The following is a 24,359-nucleotide window of genomic DNA, read 5'->3' as shown; positions in this document are numbered from 1 at the left end:
AGACAGATTTCTGAGTTCCAGGCCAGCCTGGTCTACAAAGTGAGTTCCAGGACAGTCAGGGCTACACAGAGAAACCCTGTCTCGAAAAACAAAACAAAACATATAAATAGTATGTATATATTATATAAATATATATCATATATTATATATGTATAAAATGAAATAAAATACTTTTTGTTTTAAGTCATGGGAGGCTAATTAACACAACAGAGTACTCCTGCCTTCACTCATCCATCGTCACTACATTCTAGTTCTTTAAGAAGCTCCTTTGTCCCTGTGACCCTCTGCTTACTGGACATCATCTGCTACTTAAGCCTCCCTATTGGAAGTATTCGTTTTCAGTGTTTAAATTGCAGCTTTCCCCTCTTGGGTTCCTAGGGTTTGCAGAAGACTGAATGACTCTTCTGGCTGGCTGTGGGATTGATGGTTCCTGGACCTAAGAGGCATATTCTGACCAGGACTGCGGTTGTCTTAATTTAGCTAGCAAATGGTTGTTAAATCGGAGCTACCTCTCCATCACCTTGCAGGTGGTTGGTGTGCTTGCCAATGCTCGCTTGACTGCATGCGCGAGTTCTCTCTCTCTCTCTCTCTCTCTCTTTCTCGTGTTTGTGTGTGCCCATGCACACACACGAATTTGGGGGATTACAGCTGAAGCTTTGTGTTTGGTAGACAAGCCTTCATCCCTGAGCCATGCCCAGCCTCTTTTTCAATGTTTTAAAACAAGAATTATGCTGCATTGAATGAAGGTCTTACATGGTGGAAGTGCTGTCCTGTGGAACTGTACCCCATTGCTCTTTCTACGTTTATTTCATGGTAGACTCAGAAGTCCAAGTTGACCTAGAACTCACTTGAAGCTTGGGTAGGCCTTGATTTGACAATCCCACTACTTAAGTAGCAGATATTACAGACCTGTACCACAATTTCTAGATGCCTTTTTCTTTTTTAATTTGAGACTGTCTTATTAAGTTGTCCAGGCAAGCTTGAAATTTGTAATTTCCTGAATAACTGGGATTACAGGCATGCCACCGTTGCTTGTTGTGATTTTGGCTTCCAGAAGAGGCAGAATTGGAAGTAATAAATACGTAACATGAGTAGTAAGAGTTCCCATTGTGTTTTATGTGTTGTAGTCTATTAATTTTCCTACGTGATTTTTGAGGTATCAAATTGTTGAAACTTGTTGGTTATTTTTATAATCTTTCCCCCTGTAGGTAGCAAACTTTGACCTTTAATGGTTGAGATGAACAATTAAGTTTTGAACTTCATAGTCCCCTGTTTTTACCAGCTGTTCTTTGTTTTGTTTTGCTTTTTTGTTTTTGTTTTTCAAGACAGGGTTTCTCTATGAAGCCCTGGCTGTCCTGGAACTCACTCTCCAGACCAGGCTGGCCTCGAACTCAGAAATCCACCTGTCTCTGCCTCCCAAGTGCTGGGATTAAAGGCGTGCGCCACCACTTTATTTAGGTTTCCAGAATTTCTTCTGTAAACATACAGTCTTTTTTTTAAAAGATTTATTTATTATATGTACGTACACTGTAGCTGTCTTCAGAAACCCCAGAAGAGGGCATCAGATCCCATTACAGATGGTTGTGAACCACCATGTGGTTGCTGGGATTTGAACTCAGGACCTTTGGAAGAGCAGTCAGTGCTCTTAACTGCTGAGCCATTCTCCAGCTCAACACACAGTCTTTACAGAGGACATGATACTTACTGTAGCAGTAAAGGAGCAGCAGTAACCTACCTAGAGTAACTTATGCATGTCTTTTTATGTGAGTCATTGTTGAACTATTGTAATTACAAGTGTGGACTGTTCTCAAGTAGTTCAAAGGAAAACAATCATCTGTGGCCATTTAAAATATGCTAGGGGTCGAGTGAAGACTTGAGATTGGGAGCATTGTGTTCCTTCGTGATGTCTACTATCTTGTGATCTAACATCCTAATTGCAGTAGAATGCTTTCCCAGCCTTGTTGTGTTCCTTGCTTTTGTAGTAGTGAAGTTTGAAATGTGCACTTGCTAAGCAAGGGCTACTGCTGCACTGTGTCTCAAGCCACACTTTTCCTTAAATTTTGAGGTGTGGTTTCATTAAACTTCTCAGGCTGCCCGTGAATGTACTGTGTAGTCCACTCGGGCCGAGAAGGTGTGATTCCTTTGCCTCCCAAATAGCTAACAGGTTCAGTACTATGTTATTTAAGATGAAATTTATATTTATTTTAAGGAGAAAAGGAAGGTGTTTGAATTTGTTAGGCGTATTTCTTTTAATGTCTTTTGGGTCATAGATTTTACGAGAGAAAACAATTTTAAACAGTTAATTTTTTTTTTTAACTTTCCAAAGTAAATATTATCCATAGCAGTCTTTGTTTTCTTTTGTTTCTCTAAACAAGCACACCTTCTGTGGGACTCAACTTTGGATCTCTTGGAAGCTCTGTGACCCCAGCATCTACATCTGCTTCAGCTGGTGGTTTTGGAACAGGACTCTTTGGATCTAAGCCTGCCACTGGATTTACTCTAGGAGGAACAAGTGCAGGTAAGGAGAATGGTCTTGTTCTTAGGGTAAATGAGATATTTCTTTCTTGGTTTCTGTTCCTGCACAAACATTGTGACTAAGAAGCAAGTCCATGTTGCTGTTCCTCACCAAAGGATGTCAGGACTGGAACTCAAAGCAGGTCAGGAAGCAGGAGCTGANGCAGAGGCCATGGAGGGATGTTCCTTACTGGCTTGCCTCCCCTGGCTTGCTCAGCTTGCTCTCTTATAGAACCCAGGGCCACCAGCCCAGGGATGGCACCACCCACAAGGGGCCTTTCCCCCTTGATTACTAATTGAGAAAATGCCTTACAGCTGCATCTCATGGAGGTGTTTCCTCACCTAAAGCGCCTATCTCTGTGACAGTTTGCATCTTCTGTCTTTATTTAAAAAGTCATCACTGCATTGCTGGAATTGGATGTTTGTATTGGTGAAGGAGCAGCTCCAGAGAAGCATTTGAAAGTTGTAAACATGAATCAAGATGATTTTTGTAAATTATATACTACAGTGTTTTTTCATTACTAAAGATGCTTAAGGCAGTTCACCAATATGTTGTAAATTTTGATATTAAAATAGGTAGAAAGTGTAGTTCTTAAGTTTCTGGCACACATTTGAGTGGTAGTACCTTATAGCTTTAGCACTTCAAATATCTTTCCTTGTTTTCCTTTTATTCTCTAGGGAAAATGTTTGTGTTTGTTACTATAATACATATATTAGTCTTATTACAAGTATATTATTCTCTGAAAGAATTGTGGATTTTCTCCTCTTGTACTATTTCAGTGTAGGAGAAAGAATAATTATAAAGAACTTTGTATAGATCCCACATAATTGTTTTTCAGAAACCTTTCAGTATTTGGGTATATAAAAACTGAATGTTTCAATGTCATGCCTTTGTAAGTTATAGATGTATTTTAAACATAGGTATTTTTGGATGTGGAACCAAAACTTTTACTAGTTGCCTTAAAAAAAAATTAACCATCAGCAAGGATTAAACCTCACAGACAGGGGCAGGATGGCTCAGTGGTTAAGAGCACTGACTGTTCTTCCAAAGGTCCCGAGTTCAAATCCCAGCAACCACATTTTGGCTCACAGCCATCCATAATGAGATCTGATGCCCTCTTCTGGTGTGTCTGAAGACAGCTACAGTGTACTTACATATAATAATAAATAAATCTTTAAAAAAAATTATTTAAACAAAACAGCAACAACAAAAAACCCTCACAGACATAAAGGCGGCAAGTACTCTTCCACTGACAGCTGTGCTCCCAGCCCCATAATTCTGTGATGTTATAGATAAAAATTTCACTTCGAGGACAGGACTGTTAACATCTTACAACTTTTCAGAGACAACCAGGGTTTGATTCTAAGACTGTCACATAGTCTTTTTTTTCCTCTAAGGAGTCATATACCTAAAAATGTAATGAACATAAATCCACATCCAAAACTACCTATAATGTTTTCAAGGGTGCCAGTAATCTAGCAATATTTTTGAGATAAAATTAATAAGATTTTGAACTAAAGCAATGCAAAAGAAGGACAATGTATCAGAGTTTCTGCGTTGAGTGATTGAATTGACTAGTGAGGGCATTAGCTGGCCTTTGTGTTGTGGTTAGATGCATGACTCAAAGGGACATCAAGATCCACCAACCAGTAGGGATTCAGGTAGGCATGGATTCAGGCTCATGGAAGGGTGTGGTAGTGCATGCTGCGCTTTCAGTAGTAGGGAGGCTAACACAGTAGTATTGCTCTGGATACTTAGTGAGATACTGCCCCAGTAAACCAAAGAAGCTGGTGCCAGTTAGGGTTAAGATTCCTGCAGCTGTGGTTGGAATGATGAAACTGGACAGATCAGTGGTGGAAGCAGCAGGAGAACTCTGGGAGCAATGCAGGAAGGTGATGTACAGGCAAGGCCTGAAAAGGAGGAGTGAGGAGAGGGCTTGGTGCTGGAGTCCAGAAGAAGAGGATTTCCAGGAGTACAGTCTGGATGGGATAGGAGGGGCTATTTTTTTCTGTTAATAGCAAAGCGGGTAGAGGGAATAAGTGCTACTGTAGGCAAGCCTGGGGAGGGGAATTGAAATTGATCACAGTATTAGAGTGGTTGTTTTTGCATTTTTCTTTGGTTGCTGGCCCCCCAACCAATACCCCCCCCTCCGCTTTCTGAGACAGGGTCTCACTGTGTTGCTCTGACTGTTTTGGAACTTACATACCAGTATAACAGGTTGGCTTAGAATTCAGAGTTTGCCTGGCTCTGCCTCCTGAGTATTGGGATCAAAGGTGTGAACCACCACATCCATCTTGTATTTCTTTTTCTTAACCCGAAGGTTTTATATTCACCATAATTTAGTCCTGACTTGTGTATCTCTATTCTACTTAGGGTAGAGAAAAGAATCCCAGACATACAATACTAATTAAGACCAGCATAATATCTGTATGATTAAGATTAAAATGAGATTTTTTTTTTTTTGAAACAGGAACAGCAGCAACCACATCTGCGTCTACAACAGGCTTCAGTTTAGGGTTCAGTAAACCTGCAGCATCTGCTACACCATTTGCCCTGCCTGTCACTTCTACCTCAGCTAGTGGTCTTACTCTCTCATCTGCTCTGACATCAACTCCAGCAGGTGAGACAGAATGAGAAGAAAGTTGAATTTGTTGGTTATAGTAAAGTTTTTTCCACTTAGCAAATACCAGTAACCATTTAAATTAAACAACTCAGGGGTGGGGAGATGGTTCAGTAGTTAAACTGTTTTGCTGTAGAAGCATAAACCTTTTTAAAAGCACAACTATATGAATCAGTTATTGGTTTAGCGGTCCACACCTGTGATTTGGGAGGGCCACAGGTGGGACTTGAGTTTAAGGCCAGGATTGACTAGGCAACAAGACTTTATCTGGAAAATGAGTTAGCATTGGCTGTTAAAGCTGTTACGACTCGGTCTCTACTACTTACATAATAAACAGAGTCAAAGTGTAGAGGTGTTCTTATTGCCTGTTTTTAAGAGATTGTTAATGGCAGAAAGTGTAAAGACTTTTGTACTTTACCTAGTTCATGATTCAGTTACTTTTAAAGGCAGAATTGTTGGCTGGGATTAAAAACTATATTGTTGTTTAGAATTAGTTACTGGGTACCATTGTAATAGTTCTCAAAGCTATTTTGTTGGATGAGGGGGAAATAGGGTCACTAGTTTCTGCTTTGAAACTACTATTACTTTTTATTCTGAGTATTTCCAAAATGTTTTTGAGCATATGGTTTCAGATGTGTCTGAATTCTAGTTTTGAGAAGGTGCTCCTATTGTTTTTGTTTTTTTAAAGATTTATTTATTTACTTTATGTGAGTTCACTGTCCCTCTTTAGACACACCAGAAGAGGGCATCAGATCCCACTATATGGTGAGCCATCATGTGGGTGCTGGGCATTGAACTCAGGACCTCTGGAAGAGCAGTCAGTGCTCTTAACTTCTGAGCCATCTCTCCAGCCCCTCCCTGTGGTGTTTTAAAGTACTATTTCTATGTGAAGGCTATTCATCTCTTTCTCTGTCTTTTACTTTCAGCATCCACAGGATTTACTTTGAATAACTTGGGAGCAACACCAGCCACAACTACAACAGCATCAACTGGGCTTTCCTTAGGGGGAGCCTTAGCTGGTTTGGGAGGTTCACTTTTCCAGAGTGGAAACACAGCAACATCAGGTAATTGATAGTATTTCTTTTCCAAAAGTAAATATTTATATTTAAATTTACTTCATTTTAGCTTGCTAAATATTTTAGCTTTTTTTTTTTTATAATCTGTTTTTCTTTCAGTATGAAAACCAGTAAGTGTAGGAATGCATTGGTTTGTGGAAAAATAGGTTTGTCAACCAAATATCTAGTTAGCTTGTAAATATAATGACTATGATAAACTGTAGTCCATTTGAACCTTTTGCCAGTGAGGTGAGATTTAAATAAGTAAATAAAGGTTACTTAGTTTTTAAACAAGTTTTTTTTTTTTAAAGAATAACTGAGAATGTGTAGTATTTAACATTTAAGGTATATCACATTTATATTTTACACATTCATACTAGATTATTTTAAAATTGTGCGATTCCAAAATATCAAACAGCAGAATGTAAATATATCATGTGAAATAGATTTTGTAGAAAAAGTTTTTAAAATAAATAAAAATAGAATGTTTACCTATATCAAATTAGATATAGTCAGGCCCTTTGATAATGAAAAATCCCAACTTCCAAATTAAATGTTATTGAATCCAACAAGATAATCAATATTTACCCAACTCAAGCTCCGGGTTTTTTTCATGTTATTTTCCTAAAACAAGTAGGAAGAAAATCTATGGTCTTAAAGTCAGGAAAGTTGATAAATGGTATTGACAATGGTGTTTTGTTCATTTTCAGGTCTCGGACAAAATGCTTTAAGCTTGTCTTTGGGAACTACAGCACCTACTTCAGCTGCCAGCAATGAAGGCCTTGGTGGTATAGATTTTAGTACCTCATCAGATAAGAAGAGTAAGTAATGCTACTTCAGTGTGGTGTTCTGACATCATGGCTAGGGTACCTGGAAGATCACTAGTGTGATCGACCACTAAGGCTCATTGGGATGGTACCTTCATGTTTGTTTATATTATCAATAGTACACAAATTTTATATGTTGAGCGTAAGCTATTTGTAAATAGCTTAAGTTTATGTCTTGTATAGCTATGTTAATGTATATGTTAATGCTTATTTGTAAATCAGGACAGTGATCTGTATATTTTGTAATCTTTTACTCAGTTAATATTGGAAATACTTGTTATTATTCCATTGCTGTGCTAAAACACCATGATCAAGGCAACTCTATAAGAGTTATTTGGCTTACAATTGCAGAGGGCTAATAGTCAATTATAACAGAGCAGAGATGGTCAGTGACAGGCAGCTGGATCTTCACTTGACAGCTCACATCAAGTACAGCATACAGACAGTGGAGACAGCAAACAGCAAACTGGGAATGGCATATGGGCTTTGAAAACGGAGCCAACCGCTGCTGACAAACTTCTCCAGCAGAGCCACATGTTCTAATCCTACCCAAACTGCCACAAACTGGGGTCTCAAGTATTCACATTCTATGGGGGACATCTCATTCAAACCACCACAGTACATTAGTTTTAAGACAATGAGCTGTTTAGGTAAACAAATCCCTATTTTTATTACCCTGTTCCATCAAATCTTAGACTTCAGTTTTAGAAGGAAGGTTCCAAATTCAGAAATGTTGAGCAGTGAAAGGTAGTGATGAATTAATTATTCCATATTTTTATGGAAAAATAAATATGAATAGTCATGGAAGAAGAACTAAAAAAATCCATTTATAGTAAAAGTGAGTGACAAATGATTTTAAAATATAGAGTACTTGATTTTTACATGCTTTCTCGGATTTTAACATCTTTTTTTGTTGTTTTTGTTTTGTTTTTAGAGATAGGGTTTCTTTGTGTAATTCTGGCTGTCCTGGAACTCACGCTGTAGGCCAGGCTGGCCTCGTACTCAGAAATCTGCCTGCCTCTGCCTCCCGAGTGCTGGGGTTAAAGGCTTGTGCAGCCACTGCCTGGCTACATTTTAACATCTTTGAAATCAGTATGTGTCTTATGGATTCAATTTTAGAAATGAATGGACTGTGCTATATATGAGACAGAAATTCAATTAGTGTTGAATAGCTTAACAATAAGAGCAGTACCTCAGAAAATGTATGGATCACAGGGTTGAGTTCACAAATGGAGAAAACATATTTACCTAATGAACATTTTAAGCGATGTCCATTGTTGAGGGTGTGATGTAGTCCTTGCTTGTGGCTGATGGAACAGTCATGGAAACAGTTGTCTTAAAGGCCTGAGAATGCTGTGTGAATAGGGTGGAGAAGTTGGGACATTGATAGTGGTATTTAAGTTTCTGGAGTTCAGCTGGTAGACAGGGACATAAACGATCTATACAAGAAAACTTCTGAAAAAGTTGTTTGATCTCGAGGGAGTCCATGCAGCAGAGCTCTGTAATGTGTCTGCCTGGTGTCAGATCTCCATCATGATGTTGTGTTTCTTCCTCAGTACAGGGAATCACATACTTGTGTTTGTATTACATTGTTGTTAATTTAGAACTTGGAATGTGTTAATGTTGTTAAATGACCCATTTTTACATGAAGATTCTTGAATTTTTTAGGTGATAAAACGGGAACAAGGCCAGAGTAAGTTTATAATTTAACTTTAAAAAGTTTTAATTATATTTTAAATTGTTGGCAGATTGTATAGATGCAAGTAGATTATAACCAGGTATACATTTAATAGGCAAAAAGTTTGTGTTTGCCAAAAATGATAAATTATTCTGGAAACCATCTGAAATGTCAAGTCTTAAATGTCAAGTCTTTGATTACTAGTTGAAAACATTGAGAAAATTGAAAGACATTTCTAGGAAAAAGTGGTTGACATTTCCCGTAATACAGATACTTTAGTTCTAGCCTTGTCAGTGTGGAGTGCCTGCTAAGTGTGTGCTTTACCCCTGAGTTATCCTGCGGTCCTTATAACGTCGGTTTTACTGCACAGATCGCTACTCCAGGAGTATGGGTCACTTCCTCCAGTCTTCAGCCAAGGTCACGCCTTGCATATGTATCAAGGGCATGCTTGGAATATGGCCATTTTTTTTACTTGCCAGTTACCTGCTTAGTTTATGAATCATTTGTTAAATGAATCATTTGTAAAGATATAGTCAGATTCACTCCTCACAAACATGTATTGCTTTAACCTATTAAGGTTGAATATAAGACGGAGGTGTTTCAGATTTTGGATATTTATATATAGATAGATTAACAGTTAGCTGAACATTTATAACCCCAAACTGAAAGCTTTAAAAGTTGTAAATAAAGGGTCTGAGAAATTGGGGGTTCCAGGCAGCACTGTAAATTGAGTCTATTACAGCAGGCCAAATTTTAATTATTGTCTGTATTATTTGTAATTATGTCAGTAGGCTGTATTTTCCCATTTGAGTGAAGATTATGAAATACTAAATTGATCTGAAAAAATATAATCTCATGAAAAAAGCTATAGGTTTTCCTTAATAAATTAATTTTTTAAATTGAATGTCAATCATTGAATATTTGAATCAGAAGAAACTTAGTTCAGCATCTTATTCAATCTAGTATTTTCTGACTTTTTTTTCAGACATTTAAATACTTCTTTGGTAAGAAATATTGGTGTCAAATAAATTGTTAAAGTTACTTTCAAGTCAAGAAAATTACTTTCTTTGTAAAGACTGGAATAAAAACATAAGTAGAGAGCAAAGCTATATTCTCATTTCTTAACAGGAAAATAAAACTCATTTGTCAATTCTTAAGCTCTGGATGGTATTAATGCATTTTCGGATGGCGTTAATGCAGGTGTGGCTTCTTTCTTAGGGATAGTAAAGCACTGAAAGATGAAAACCTGCCTCCTGTCATCTGTCAGGATGTTGAAAATCTCCAGTAAGTACCAAGTACAATTAGATGACTAAAACTTGAAAAATTCTTGGGTACATTTTAGGGGAACATCTTTTGCTAAACATTTTATGGGCTGGGCCTTCCCACATCAATCTCAAGAAAATGCCCAACCAACTTGTCCACAGGCCAGTCTGATGGAGGCAATGCCATAATTAAGATTGGCTTTCCAAGTGTCTCTAGTTTGTGTCAAGTTGACAAAAAATAGCATGCACACACAAATAATGTTGAAAAAAAATAATCAGGAAAGAATTAAAATTCTGTAAGTACCATTATATTAAAAAGGGTGTCCGGTGGTGGTGTCACATGTCTTTAATCCCAGCACTTGGGAGGCAGAGGCTTATGAATCTCTCTCTGTGAGTTCAAGGCCAGCCTGGTGTACAAATAGAGTTCTAGGACAGCTAGGATTGTTACACAGAGAAATTCTGTCTGGAAAAAGAAAAAAAAAGTGTAAATTAAAGTTTTCAAATTTTACATCATGACCAAGCTTAATTTAAATGCACTTCTTTTTCTCTAGGAAAAAACGTTTTAAATCTTGGTCTCTTTGTTTATCTTTTTACTTAATTTTTTTTTCTGAAGACTTACTTTATGTGTATGAGTGTTTTGCCTGACTGTATGTCTGTGTGTTGTGTCTGGTGCCTGTACAGAAGAGGGCCTTGAACTGGAGTTAGAGGCCATTGTGAGGGGATTGTGAGCAGGCATGTGGGTGCTGGGAACTGATCCTTGACTTCTGCTAGAGTGGTTTATTGTTCTTATTTGTTGAGCCATCTCTCTAGCTCATCTACATAGATATCATTTCCACCCCTCCCCTGCCCCCCTCTTCCTATCACGAGTATTCTTTTGTTATTTTAGGAAATTTGTCAAGGAACAAAAACAAGTCCAAGAGGAAATTAGCCGAATGTCTTCCAAAGCAATGCTTAAAGTCCAGGAAGACATCAAGGCCCTCAAGCAGCTTCTGTCATTGGCTGCCAGTGGGTTGCAGAGGAATACACTCAATATTGACAAACTGAAGTTAGAAACTGCTCAGGTATGCCAGTCGACAGCCATATTTCTCTCTCCCTCCTCACTCCCTGTGTGTGTGTGTGTGTGTGTGTGTTGGGGGGGGGGTCCTGAAGTGGGAATTTACTTAATTATAAAGTTTGATATTCACACACTATTAAGAGCATTCCTAAAACTTTAAATTGCTATGTTAGTATTTTTATTTCATGTTAAATATGAACTCTATATGTATATATAGCAGAATCCTGTGTAGTTTATAGCTTATACTTTTTAGCCTAAATTAATTTTCATGACAGCCATTTGGAATAAATACTGTTGTCCTTATGTAATTAGATCTGTAGAGAACTTAGTTAAGAGGCTGAAGAACCGTCCTTGGTAGTTCCAGCCTTAACCATGAGCTCTCATAAGAGTGCTTCTGGCTTAGTTTACCATATAAAGAAAGAAAATACCTAGACAAGAAAATGTTTTCTAACTTGTGAGTTATTAGATTAAAAACTATGACATGCCTTGTTAGTATTAAGTTTAACTGGTTATTTGCTAGTCTTGGTTAACCTACATAATAAGAACAAGACTAGTATCTGTTATTTGTGACTACTGAATTTTTTCCATCTGTGGCATCATACACATAACACAGATGAGTGTCTCTTGTCTGCCTCATAGAAGGAGTGATGGATTACTTGTGTTGTAATTAGAAAGTCATCCTTTTTCTATCATCTTGACTGAGTTAGTGGTAAGTTTATGTGATACCTTCTTACTTTTGGCTTATCGATTGCTCCTCAAAGTGAGGTCATAGAATTTTCAGTAAAACATTCAAAGGTAGCTTTGTAATATGTCTTTTAAGTCATTTATTCAAGAATACTTTGTAATCCTTTAAAAATACTATTAAATAGCCAAGCAGTGGTGGCACATGCCTTTAATCCCAGCACTTTTGGAGGCAGAGGCAGGCGGATTTCTGAGTTTGAGGCCAGCCAGGACTACACAGAGAAACCCTGTCTCGTAAAAACAAAAAAACCCAAAACCTATTAAATAACTATTTTAAACTATGATGTTTAAAATGAATCGGAAGATTTTATTTTTGTTCTCAGGGTCCTTCTGCCTAATCTTTTTATTTAATATGAACACAGTATTCATCTGTGTTTTTCTTGGTCACTTTTTGGTCATTTTCTTGGTCATTTTATCACTGGGTACTTTCTAGGAAAAACCAAAATGTTAATTATGCTTTAGATAAGTGAATATTTAGGCTTTGATTAAACATGGAATCATATGAAACTGAATTGTGTATGTGAAATACATGAGTTTGTACATTCATATAAAGTTACCAGTAGCCAGTAATGGAGGTGGCAAACTACAAGAATCTGTTAGACAAGTTCTCTAGGGGACCAGAACTTACAGAATGAAGAAGGGGGATTTATTGGAATGGCTTACAGGCTGTTGTCTAGCTTGTCAAACAATGGCTGCCTACCAAGCAGTTTCTTCAGTCCATGAGCCTGGATGTCTCAGGTGGTCTTCATTAAATGCTGGATTCCCAAAGAAATAGACTGTAGTGCCCATGAAGAAATGGACTTTTCAGTAAGAGCAAGCAGACCAAGAGAACAAGCTTCCTTCTTCCATGTCCTTTAGGTAGGGTGCCACCAGGTATGGCCTGGATTAAAGGTGGCTCTTTCCATCTCAAAGATCTGGGTTACAAGTGGGTCTTCCTACTTCAAGTGATTTCATTGAAAAAAAAAAAATGCTTCAGAGATGTAAGGGTTTTAGTTAATTCCTGATGTGTAATCAAATTGACAACTAAGAATAGCCGAGCTCAAACCCAACACTATTCATGGATGGACTGTTACGCTAAAGCTGGATGATTCCACCCATAAGTGTGTGATGCTTGTGTAGCAGGATTGCTAAGTCTTTTGTTAAATGAAATAGGAAAAGCTTAAGTAGGTGGAGCCTGAGGGTAGTGAAGCACAGACTCGGATCTTTAAGGAAAGGTCGTCTGACGTTTCTTCACAAAGCCTTGCAGTCTATGTCAGAACTAATTCTCACCCAAAGTTTGACCTGTCAGTTTAAGTAGTACACTGAGTCCTTTGTGACATTACCACCGATCTTTACTCCAAAGATTTTCTTTGAAGAAAGCCTTCCTAGGAAATAAACAGAGCCTTTGAAGGTTGACTGACTGATAGATACAAAGCCTCATAAACTCTTACCTGTTTGTCTATCAATCTATCATGTTTTTGGCAAAGTAACTCAAATAAGTACTATGTAAATTAATAAGTTATATAACTTAGCTGTGTTCTTTTGTGTTTGTTTGGAGTGGATGCCCGATGGTTTATTGATGCTATGTTCTTGGATTTAGCCGTCAGAGCAGTCATTGAACTTTTAAAAAAATCTGTATTTTTCAAGGACTTTGGGCTTTAGGGGCCAAAAACTAATTCTGCTAAAAACAAACAAAAAACTTAAATCAGTGAGATATAATGTGTCCAGGCACAAAGGACTGAAATTGACAGTTTCATCATGAGTCTAATGTATGATAATGTTTATGTTGAGTCTAGAAAGGTTTTTTAAGTATTACAAAGGTTTGTGTTCAGGAAAGAGAAGAGGCAGAGGCCAGAAGTATGACCCAGGCATATATGAAGATCTGCCAGCAGCTTGTTACTGCAGAATGTCTGTGATCATATAAGTAGGTAGAGAGAGCTGCTGGGGTGGTAGAAACCCAAGGGTAAAATGGCCATGCATGCCTGGTATAGTATTACAGGAGAGGTAGTTAAGACACTGAGGCACTGGACAGGGATTGTGAGTTGAGGCTAGTCTGGATTACATAATAGGGCATTTTCTCAAAAACAAAAAATAAAATGCTTCAAGGAAACATTTTGACTTTAACACTTTGGTAGTTTAATAGGAGAAAAAGTTATTACTATTGGGAACATAAGTTTATGTTACTCCTATTTAAAAAGCAAGTTAAAAATAGAGTTGAACACAACAGTGGAATGTCAGGAATATGGAGTATAAGGTGTTAAAAAAGAGAGTATTCGTTCTGAAGGCTCTTTGGATAGAAGGTTAGATAGCACTGAGCAAGAGTAGAAGACTTTGAACGCTTCCTTTTAGTCAAGTAGAGTCTATTTGACCCCCTTCCTCAGGTGTAAGAAGAGAAGCAGCTGTGTTACAGGCTTATTCATGATTGAGCAGACAGCGTGAGTAAAGCTTTCAGCCATCTCAGTATATGTGTCTGCTCTCCAGGTGCTAATCCTTGCTGACATCAGCCTCGGCTTGGTTCTGCTTGCTTTTTCTTAAAAATAGTATTTTCTACATTTCTATAGTGAAGGTTCTAAAGCAGTATCATAATCCTTTCATTGTGGTTTAGTACATTTTATAAAATTGCGGAATTTTATGCATAGTTCTTCCAAAATGATCAGTATGATTATTATCATAAAATGTATTGAAAGTAAGTCTTCTTTTGAAAGGTTTCAACAGCAGGTAAAGCAGTTTGTCCTGTTGTTTCTTTAAGCATGTCCATTCAGTTGTCTGACATTTCAGTTAATAAATAGTTTGTAGATTAGCCTCTGACCTGATACTTTGTTTCCTGTATGTATTTTTAAAATCTGATGTATTAGGAGTTAAAGAATGCCGAAATAGCTTTAAGAACCCAGAAAACACCACCTGGACTCCAACATGAAAACACAGCTCCTGCTGAGTAAGTAACTGGTATTTCTATTATATACACAATGTTCTGCCGTCATATGTCTGCCTGCATGCTAGAAGATGGAGCCACATCTCATTACAGATGATTATGAGCTGCTACGTGGGTGCTGGGAATTGAATTAAGGACCTCTGGAAAAGCAGTCGGTGCTCTCAACCTCAGCCAAGCTCTCCAGCCCTGGTATTTTTTTTTTTTTTTAAACAGAAGCTTTTAATTTACGACAGTAGAACAGTAATCATACACATACTTTTTTGTTTGCTACATGGGAAGGCTTAACTTGGAGCTTTATAATGATTTCTCCTAATTATCCTAAGAGAGTGGTTTATTCTCGTCTCACTAAAAGGCTAAGATCTGAATTTTCAACTCCCTTTGATAAATAGCAGCATGACGGAGTCCAGTGCTCTCTGACTGCAGCCAGTGTGCTCCACTCTGGCCCTGGGCTACTTCAGGCCATCACTTCTAGGCTTAGTGACCTTGGAGGTGAGGGTTGTGCGGGTGTGCGTGCATGCATGATTCTTGTTCCTATACTTTCCTCTTTTTCCTTTTCCTTAAGGAAGTTATTTTAGAATTGCAGAAAATTTCAAAAACAGAAATTTTTTTATGTACTGTTTATCCAAATCCCCCACTTATTAAATTACCATGTGTATTTTGTTTTGGAATTCTGTATGTCTGTTTACATCCCTCCCCCAACACCTTGTGTTGTTTGCAAACATAAAGGCTTCTTAAGGATAATTGCTTACATAACACTATATTTAACCAAGTTCAGGAAATAACTGATACTCAGATTAGCATGACATGCTTCCATACTGATTTCATCTTGCCTTTGTCATACTAACAGCATAGTTCATGTTGGCAAAAGTTTTTGCATCTACTCATCCCCTCCCCATCTCGTTTTCCTACATCTTTCCCTGGCATGTGTCTTACCACTATATTGCCCTCCCAGCCATCGATTACACATTTTTTACAGAAAAACACAAGTTTCTTTTATTATTCTAAAAACTGTTAAATACTTGATTGTAAAATTTAATGATAGCTATACTTTGATTTAACTTTTTAAACTTTAGACTTCTAGAGAACATGAAAAATAGTAGCATAAAGAATTTGCATGGGCTGGAGAGATGGCTCAGCGGGTAAGAGCACTGACTGCTCTTCCGAAGGTCCTGAGTTCAAATCCCAGCAACCACATGGAGGCTCACAACCATTCACAATGAGATCTGATGCCCTCCTCCGGTGTGTCTAAAGACAGCTACAGTGTACTTACATATAATAATAAATAAATCTTTTTTTAAAAAAAGAATTTGCATAAATCCTTTACTTCACTATCCCTAATGGTAACATACTGTAGAACTATAATGTAATTATCAACAGTAGGAAACTAACATTGATAAAACATTTTTAACTAAAACAAGTTAGAATTTTACTGATTCCCCTCCTAATGCACGTTTCCCCTCCTAGGATCCTGTTGTGGGGTTTTATTGCGTTTATTTGTAATTTTCCTTAATCTCTACCTGTCTGTAATAGGTGAGTTCTAACTTAGGTTAGATGACCTTGTTACTTCTAAGGACTATAACGTCACTTGGTAATGTGCCCTCCGTGATTGGAATAGTGATACATCAGTAATATTCAATGCTTGGGAGCTTGCTTCAGTGATCCTCATCCTAAAATGACAGCCCCACTTAGAAGAGGACATTTGCTTATTTATTTGTATTTTTAATTATAAAGGAAATAATGTTTCAAATATTTGGTGTAACTCTTTATAGCTACTTCAGAATATTGGTTCAGCAGTTTGAGGTACAGCTTCAGCAGTACAGGCAGCAGATTGAAGAACTAGAAAACCATCTTGCCACTCAAGCCAATAATTCACATATAACTCCTCAAGGTAACACCCCTACTATGGTAATTCTGTGATAGCACCACTATGTCACTTATTAATGGGTGGTTCAATTTATATAGTAGGTGTGTGCAAACAACTATTAGTGCTTGTCTTAAGTTGTTCTAAGACAATTTCCTAAACTCTTTGGTCCCCGGAAATGCTTTATTGTAAATAATTAACTTTGGTGACAAGAGGAGACAGTCTAGGACTTCCTCTTCCTTCCTAGGTTACTAATGGAAACGTCCTCTCAGTCTTCATAGCCTGTTCTCTTCTGTATCTCATAGTCTTTCCCTTCTACGTATTAACTACCAAAACTAAGTCAGAGTAGTAGAAAAATAAAATTAATTATTACATATTAGTTTCATAACTTTCTCTTACAGATTTATCAATGGCTATGCAGAAAATTTATCAAACATTTGTAGCTTTAGCCGCACAACTTCAGTCTATTCATGAAAATGTCAAGGTAAGCATTCATTGCCAGTTCACCTATCTGCATGTGGAACCTTGGGAATAACTGGTGTTAGCACGCAGTTTCCCTCATCATTATTGTTAGTAATTATACAGAGTTGTGTGTGTGTGTGTGAGTGTGTGTGTGATGCTTGTGTAGCCTACATTCAGATTGTTTCCAGCTCTTTTCCAGTATAAATTGCACTATAGAAATCAAACATCTCTACCGACAAATCCTTTTTCGTGTTGACTCAGTGTAGTGTGTGTTTTATTAATATTTATTGATCATAAACCTAAAGAAAACCTGTTTACAATTCCTCAAGTACAGGAAACTCTTTTTTTACCAAATAGTATAATTTTTATTTGAATAGTATAAGTAAAATAATTTATTACTGAATATTTTGATCTTTATGTAGTTATGTTAGCTTTAGATTTTTATATATGTGCAAGCTAGCCAAAGGCTTTTTAAAAAATTTAAGTAAAACGTAAAAGTATGCCCTTTTTTGCAGTTAATTAAATATAAGTTCTTAGTTACCTTTACTCCAGAAAATGCTTAAATTCAAAGCTGCTAAACCTGATCATGAGTAAATTATGGAGACAGTTCATTTAATATGTTCATATCTGTTGGATTCATGGTAATAGAATTTTTAAAAAGTTTAAGTTTTAAACTGGGTCATTTAAAAGTTGTTATTATACACCAAAACATTTGAAACTTTAAAGCATTTTAAAGAAAATTTCTGAAGGAAGACTATCAGAGTTTCTTGAGAATCTTATTAATCTATGATAAATGATGTAAGATCTTAAACTGGTCAAGATTATTCTTTGTTGAGGTATGTCTTTGCTATTTTTAAATTTAGTTTATTATGAATGTTTCCAAGCAAACAAAATAGTGGAGCACTAGTGCCCAGGCTCCTCTGTTTCACCTCAGATCCTGCTTGTTTGATCATTTTGCCACTCTCAGAGCTGTTGTTTCTTTTATTATTTTAAAGTTCCTTTAAAAGTTATGTGTATAAGTGCCTTTTTGCCTGTATATTTGGGTATCCTGTGTGTGCTTGGTGCCCATGGAGGCTAGAAGAGGGCATCAATTCCCCTAGAACTGGAGTTAACAGGTACTTGTGAGGTAATAACAGCATAGGCAGCCTTGAGTTCGCCCACATCTCAGGCAAGCTGTCAGTGTGTTAACTCTGCCTCATCTGCTGGAGTATCTGGGATTTTAGACCTGTAACATCAGGCCTGGTTAAAGTTGTCAGCTTTTTCCAGAATGGTTTGAAAAACTGCCTTTTTATTAGTGAGGACAGAAAACAGGCTGAGATTGCCGTAAATAGATAATTTCAGTTGTTTCTTGTCTCTCGTTTGTTTTCTACTGGAGACAGGGTCTTGCTGTACAGCGCAAACTGGCCTGCAGCTCCTCCCTCAGCTCCCCTAGCTATTTCTTGTTTTATTTAAATATAAACAACTAGCCAGGAAATTATTTTACCATCTATTTTCATATTAAGTTCTAAGCAAGCTAAACATATAGGCTCTAGATTTTGCTTATCTTTGTGAATCTCACAAGAAATTATCTTGGTTCCATTCCCATGGGCATTTACCAATTGAGGGAGACTTTAATTACCTTACCCAGCACACCTCAGTGATATTATCAAAGTGGGAAGTTTTAAAATACATCATATATTCAAGGTCAGCCTGGTCTATAGAGCAAGTTTCAGGGCAGCCAGGGCTACACAGAGAAACCCTGTCTAGATAAATAGGATTTTTCAAGGAAAAAAAAATCATCATCTACATCACAGTTGGTGTTAGGTGTGTGGGTGGCCCCCTCTCCCCCTTTAAAAAATGCTTTTGTGAAATCTTGGGTTATGACTTCCTATTATTGTGACATTCTTCTTATTATTCCTATTATTCCCACACTGTGTGTATATAGAACACAGGGAGAAGAAGAATGGACTTGAAAACAGTAATGAGCTTTCTTTTCCTCACCTTGCTGCTAATGCCACATTTCTTAGTATTCAGTTCTTAGCAGGCCCACTTTGGTCCTTTATAACAGTAGTGAAGCTTGGAACTGGAATATTAAACATGGACGGCCACGTAAAAGGAAAAGAATAGCTCTCAGTAGTATACTAGTAAGACTTGTAAACGTACGCTTGGCACTGACAAAGAGCCTGATAATTAAAAAAGGTAAAAAATATGAAAACGACCTCTCTTCAAAAACTGGAATAAAATCTATATAATTAGGTTAGATCCGTAATAAAAATGTTTTATACTTAATACAAAATAGGATTGATGGTCTTAATGGGGCTATATATTGAATTAGGTAATTTGGTAATTTTATTTGATAAAGTTGAAGCCCTGCTTATTCCCTCAGCCTTTCTGTGCTTAAAAGTGTGAAATCTTATTTTATCATATGGTACCCAGTCATTTAAAAAATTATTTAACTGGTATATATTTAATACTTCCAGTCTGAAGGTTTAAAGAAAGTTGGATGCTTACGGGAAAAGTTTGTGATAAACTGTAGTACCTATTTAAATTTTATTCTGCTTGGCTGAAATCTTAACTTATGAAACCAGAGTATTTTAGGTGGAGTATTGTAAAGATTTGTGACAAACAGTATTCACAAGAATGATAGGGTTTCAGGCCTTGTCATGCGAGTGTCAGTTACTAGCTGTCTCATTTGTAGTTTACTTGAAATGTATAAAGTGGCCAGTTTTGTTGATCTTTTTAACTCATTTAATAGAATTACATGTTCCCAACATGGAACTTAGTTTCTTTCTCCCCTCCCTTCCATCTTTTTAGGTGCTTAAAGAACAGTATCTCGGCTACAGAAAAATGTTTTTGGGTGATGCTGTAGATGTGTTTGAAGCCAGGAGAACAGAAGCCAAGAAGTGGCAGAATGCACCCAGAGTTACTACTGGACCCACTCCTTTCAGCACCATGCCAAACGCAGCAGCCGTTGCCATGGCTGCAACACTTACACAGCAGCAACAGCCTGCTACAGGTCTGAATGCATTCAAGTTATAGCTTCTTACTGTTCAAATGCAGAAAACATTATGTGCATTTTTATAAGTCTTCCTTTTGTGTGAGCACTGACAAAATTTCTATGAATAGCTGTTCCAATCTAAAAAATGTGACAGACACAATTATAAACATACCTGAAACAAAAGGCAGGGTAGTTTAGCAATAACTATACATCCAATGTTGAATATTGTGAATTTACTTACTGTTATTTGCTGTATTGCTATAGATGCCCTTTAGAATATAGTGTTTCACTACTGAATTACACTTAAGAAAAACATTAGATTCCAAGTTGTGATTGTGCCCTTTATTGTTTTAAAGTCAGAGGTAATCCACCTGTACCATATGTTGCATTTTTTAGATATGATAATAATTGATGGTGCATCCTCAGTCTCGTACTTAGTGATTTCAGAGTACTTGTGATCTGGATGCAGTTATATTTCTATTGAAGGTGTGTGGTGAAGGTTAATAGGTTCATCTGGATGTACTTTGACTGGAAACAAAATAGCAGTTCCTCTAAGAGTCAAGTTTGAAGAAGATGCATGCTCCGTAGTGGACTGAGTCCTGGCAAGCTCAGGAAGGCTTGAGATTGGATTGTACACTCTGTAGGGCCTTTGTCCTCTGCTGGATGCCGTCTGCAGTGTTGTTGTGACGTGGCTCTGCAGTGCTTCGTTTGGAATTTTGGAAGTTGATTAGTCGTCTTATTCCTGGTAGTTTTTATTGGGTTGGAAGTTTGACATAGAAAAATGCAGTTTTAATAGTTTGCCTTTCCAAAACCCTTGATGATTTATACATTTGTGAGTGAGCCTTATTCTGTAGTGTATGTCTTTTTCACAGTTTCATATAATCCTGTAGTAAACTGCAATATTAAAACGTGAAAACCAAACAAAACAGATGTTTGGGTTGCATTCAGGCCACCTGTACTATGGAGCATGCTCTAGTCACTCTTTACATTTGAATGACAGCATTGATCTGCCATCAAGTAAAAAGCTGTTGATGGGATTAGGCCAAATCCTCCACATTCCATGGCTGGATCTGTGTGAATGGTGGTTCCCATAAGCACGGTCTAGTAGCTCTCTAGCTCGCTAGAGTGTAGACTTCTGTAGACAGACTATGCTTTGGAGTAATGGAATATCAATCCCAGCAGTATCATTTTCAGTTCTCAATATTTAGTAACTAATCAGTCACTGTCCATCATCCCTAAGGTAAGATAGAGAAATGTGGTTGCATACATGTCAATAAAGTATACTTTATTTTCAAGAGAATAAGTAAAGCTTGAGAAAAGAGAGTTGTCCAAACTCTTGGGCTCTAAATTAATCTCTTCTTCAGTAAATAACTAAATATGAAGCAAAATGACCTGTCAAAGGGCTGGTTTTCCTCCTTTTTTTTTTTTTTTTTTTTGTGGTTTTTCGAGACAGGGTTTCTCTGTGTAGCCCTGGCTGTCCTGGCACTCACTTTGTAGACCAGGCTGGCCTCGAACTCAGAAATCCTCCTGCCTCTGCCTCCCGAGTGCTGGGATTAAAGGCGTGCGCCACCACACCCGGCTCCTTTTTTTTTGAATAGAGTTTCTCTGTATCCCTGGCCTGGAACTCACCGATCTGTCTGCCTCTGCCTGTCGAGTGCTGAGATTGAAAGGCACGAGCCACCACACCTAGCTTTTTTTTTTTTTTAACACCTTTTTAACATGTAAACTATAGGCACAGACATGAAGACAAGTGCTTAGTCTAGAAATATGGTGTCTTTTGTGAATATGGTGTCTTTTGTCAAATACAAAAGTAGATAATTCAGGGAAGGCCTTTTCTCTGTCTTATATTTGCTAACCTTGCAGGAATTGTTGGGAGCTTTGGCTCATGGGCTTTAATTTCACCTGTTACTTTGACTTGGCTTCCCCACACACATACCAGGAGCAATTCCTGCTTATAGTATGATGCTGTAGTTTTAGGGTATATATAAAACTTTTTAATTAGGTGGCAGGAATTGGAGTTTATTAACCTTGGAAATCTTACAGTATTTGTACTTTAGTTGAATCGGGTTGTTAACTATTGATAAATAACAGTGGTAACAATTTTGCATTGTTTCTTTCCCATTTTGTTTCCTTAAAAGCTTCTTTCTGGCTCTGTAGGCACTTTATACCCTCACATTACAAATGCTAGCTTAGTTCTTAGTTAGGACTCTGTATTGTGAGGCTTTAGGAGTTCTGTTAGATACTGGGTAATGGTGTTATGAATTGCATCCCATTTAGTTAAGCCCTATTACATTTTGTTTTGTATCCAGGGAGATACTCCTGTGCAGTACTTTTCGTGAAATCCCTTTAAGTCCTAATTTGAAACCATCTAGAGGAACTGGACAAAGCTTGTATGTTTTTATACACAGCTGTTGCTGTATAGATGTGCTTTATTAAAGTGTTTTATTTGCATATAGACTTTTTAATTTAATTGATATAAACAGGGATAAAAAAGGACAATAACTTTTCTTAGATTGTTGCTTTTTTTTTTTTTTCAAGGTAGCTTTTCTTTTTTCTGTTGTCTTTCTAGGAGGTGGAAGGATGTACTTAATTTTAAAGGACTTGCTGTTGGTTTGGTTTGGTTTGGTTTTGGTGGTGGTGGTAGTAGGATTGAATCCAGGACCTTGTATGTGATAACAAGTCAAGACTCTACTACTGAACTGCCTCCCCAACCCACGATTCCTTATTTTTAATGAAAACAAATACACAGTTCAGCTTGGGTATATTTAATTTGTGGCTCTTTGTTGTGAAGACTGAGTTCATGAAAACCCAGATTATTCATACATAAAGTGAACAATATCAGTGTGTGGATAAGTTCATGTACACTTGTCCACAAATGTTCCTCAGATCTCCCCAAAACCTTAGTAGATTTATATTAGGCTTATGATCTTGATTTAGGATGGATGTGTTTTTTTCAATCAGTGTACTAAGGTTAAATTTTGTTGTGTTTCACACTTAAAAGTTGTTGATGTTTACATAAGATTTTTCTCATGTGACTTTAGCTTCCATTTTTTTTAAGGAGAGCTGAAGCATTTGTGAGGAATACCTGCTTTCTAGCTTTAGGTGAAGGTTTGGACATTTGAGGTGTAGTGTTAAATCAGAAATGTTAAATATTTCATTTTAGTTTCTTGTGGTTTCATGATAGTGTTGTTTTAATAACCAAAGGAACATTCCCCATTAAAAGTAGCAAGAAGAAGTTTTTCTTATCAGGGGAAGGCATTTTTGTTTTTTTTAAAAGGTGACTTACAAGCAACAATGGTAATTACATTAGACATTTTTGGTGACTATGGAAAATTATAAGAAATCGAAATTCTAGCACTTTAGTCTTTTTCCTATAAATACAGACATTAAATAAGGTAATATTTATTCTAGAAAATATGAATTACAGTGCTAAACCTGATTTTGTTGTATGTGAATTTATTATGGAAACTTTTGTAAAATGTTTCTTTACGTGGAAATTTCTCTGTAGGCAATCATTGGTCTATATTATTGATTTGATTTTACCTGTAGAACTAAGAGCCCCTCATTGAGTGACTATTCATATTTCAAAGTGACTTGAATTGTTTACATAGCTTCTACCTGAAGGATTTAGAATCTGTTTTCTGAAAGCAAAACTAATATATATGGTGGCCAGAGTATAAATATGTTAATACTTTGGCCTGGGAGATAATTTATCATGAGCTTTTACTATTTGAAATGTTATACATTTGCCTACTATTTTATAAATGATGTTACCTTCAGAATTTGTGTGAAGGTAGAAAATTCAAAATATCTTGCATCTTTTGCCAATGGGGAGTCTTGTCATTGTCAGATGCATTTTGATGTCCTAAATATGATTGCAGAAATTGTTCTGTTGCTCTTAAAAAAATGGACCTACACATGACAAAAATCCATGCTATCTGGGTAATTCTCCCAACTTGTAAGACTGAGGACTGTGGTGTGCATTGTTCTTTAGCGTCTTCCACCAGCAGTGCCTCTAGTTAAAATATGACAGTCTCCCAATGTTAAAGAAACTGGACATATGCTTTCTCTGTTATTTTTGTTAGACATAAGAAAGTAATATGTTTCTTTTCCTGTTGTAACATTTTACAAAAGAGCTGCTAGTCAGGTCTTCTAAAATTAATCTCAAACTGGATGTAAGAATTTAAAAATATTTTTTAATTTATTTTTTTAATAGTAGTATAAGAACTCTGGCTGCTATTTAGTTGTTATTCTGTTTTCTGGATAGAAGCTATTTTAAAAAGTCCAGTTTCTGTCCCAGGGTAGCAAAATGTACTTCCTCATTTTGTTGTTTTGTGCTTTATAAATTTACACTACCTTTTGAATATACAAACCTCATTCTTCATTAGACAACGTG

General features: G+C 36.9%; 1 protein-coding gene across 2 annotated transcripts in view; it reads left to right on the top strand.

The window, feature by feature from the left end:
• Nup58 (nucleoporin 58) overlaps nucleotides 1-24,359 on the top strand; it is a 46,598-nt gene that overhangs the window by 2,705 nt on the left and 19,534 nt on the right. For both annotated transcript variants that reach the window (XM_021181742.1, XM_021181741.2), the window contains exons 2-12: nucleotides 2,376-2,518; nucleotides 4,986-5,135; nucleotides 6,062-6,199; nucleotides 6,901-7,011; nucleotides 8,686-8,710; nucleotides 9,914-9,979; nucleotides 10,844-11,018; nucleotides 14,587-14,666; nucleotides 16,433-16,551; nucleotides 16,926-17,008; nucleotides 19,780-19,981. In XM_021181742.1, the coding sequence (XP_021037401.1) occupies nucleotides 2,376-2,518; nucleotides 4,986-5,135; nucleotides 6,062-6,199; nucleotides 6,901-7,011; nucleotides 8,686-8,710; nucleotides 9,914-9,979; nucleotides 10,844-11,018; nucleotides 14,587-14,666; nucleotides 16,433-16,551; nucleotides 16,926-17,008; nucleotides 19,780-19,981 (1,292 nt within the window). The remainder of the gene's footprint in view (nucleotides 1-2,375; nucleotides 2,519-4,985; nucleotides 5,136-6,061; nucleotides 6,200-6,900; nucleotides 7,012-8,685; nucleotides 8,711-9,913; nucleotides 9,980-10,843; nucleotides 11,019-14,586; nucleotides 14,667-16,432; nucleotides 16,552-16,925; nucleotides 17,009-19,779; nucleotides 19,982-24,359) is intronic.

Source organism: Mus caroli, chromosome 14, assembly GCF_900094665.2.
Source record: "Mus caroli chromosome 14, CAROLI_EIJ_v1.1, whole genome shotgun sequence".
Lineage (NCBI taxonomy): Eukaryota > Metazoa > Chordata > Mammalia > Rodentia > Muridae > Mus > Mus caroli.
This window is presented reverse-complemented; position numbering and strand designations above follow the sequence as displayed.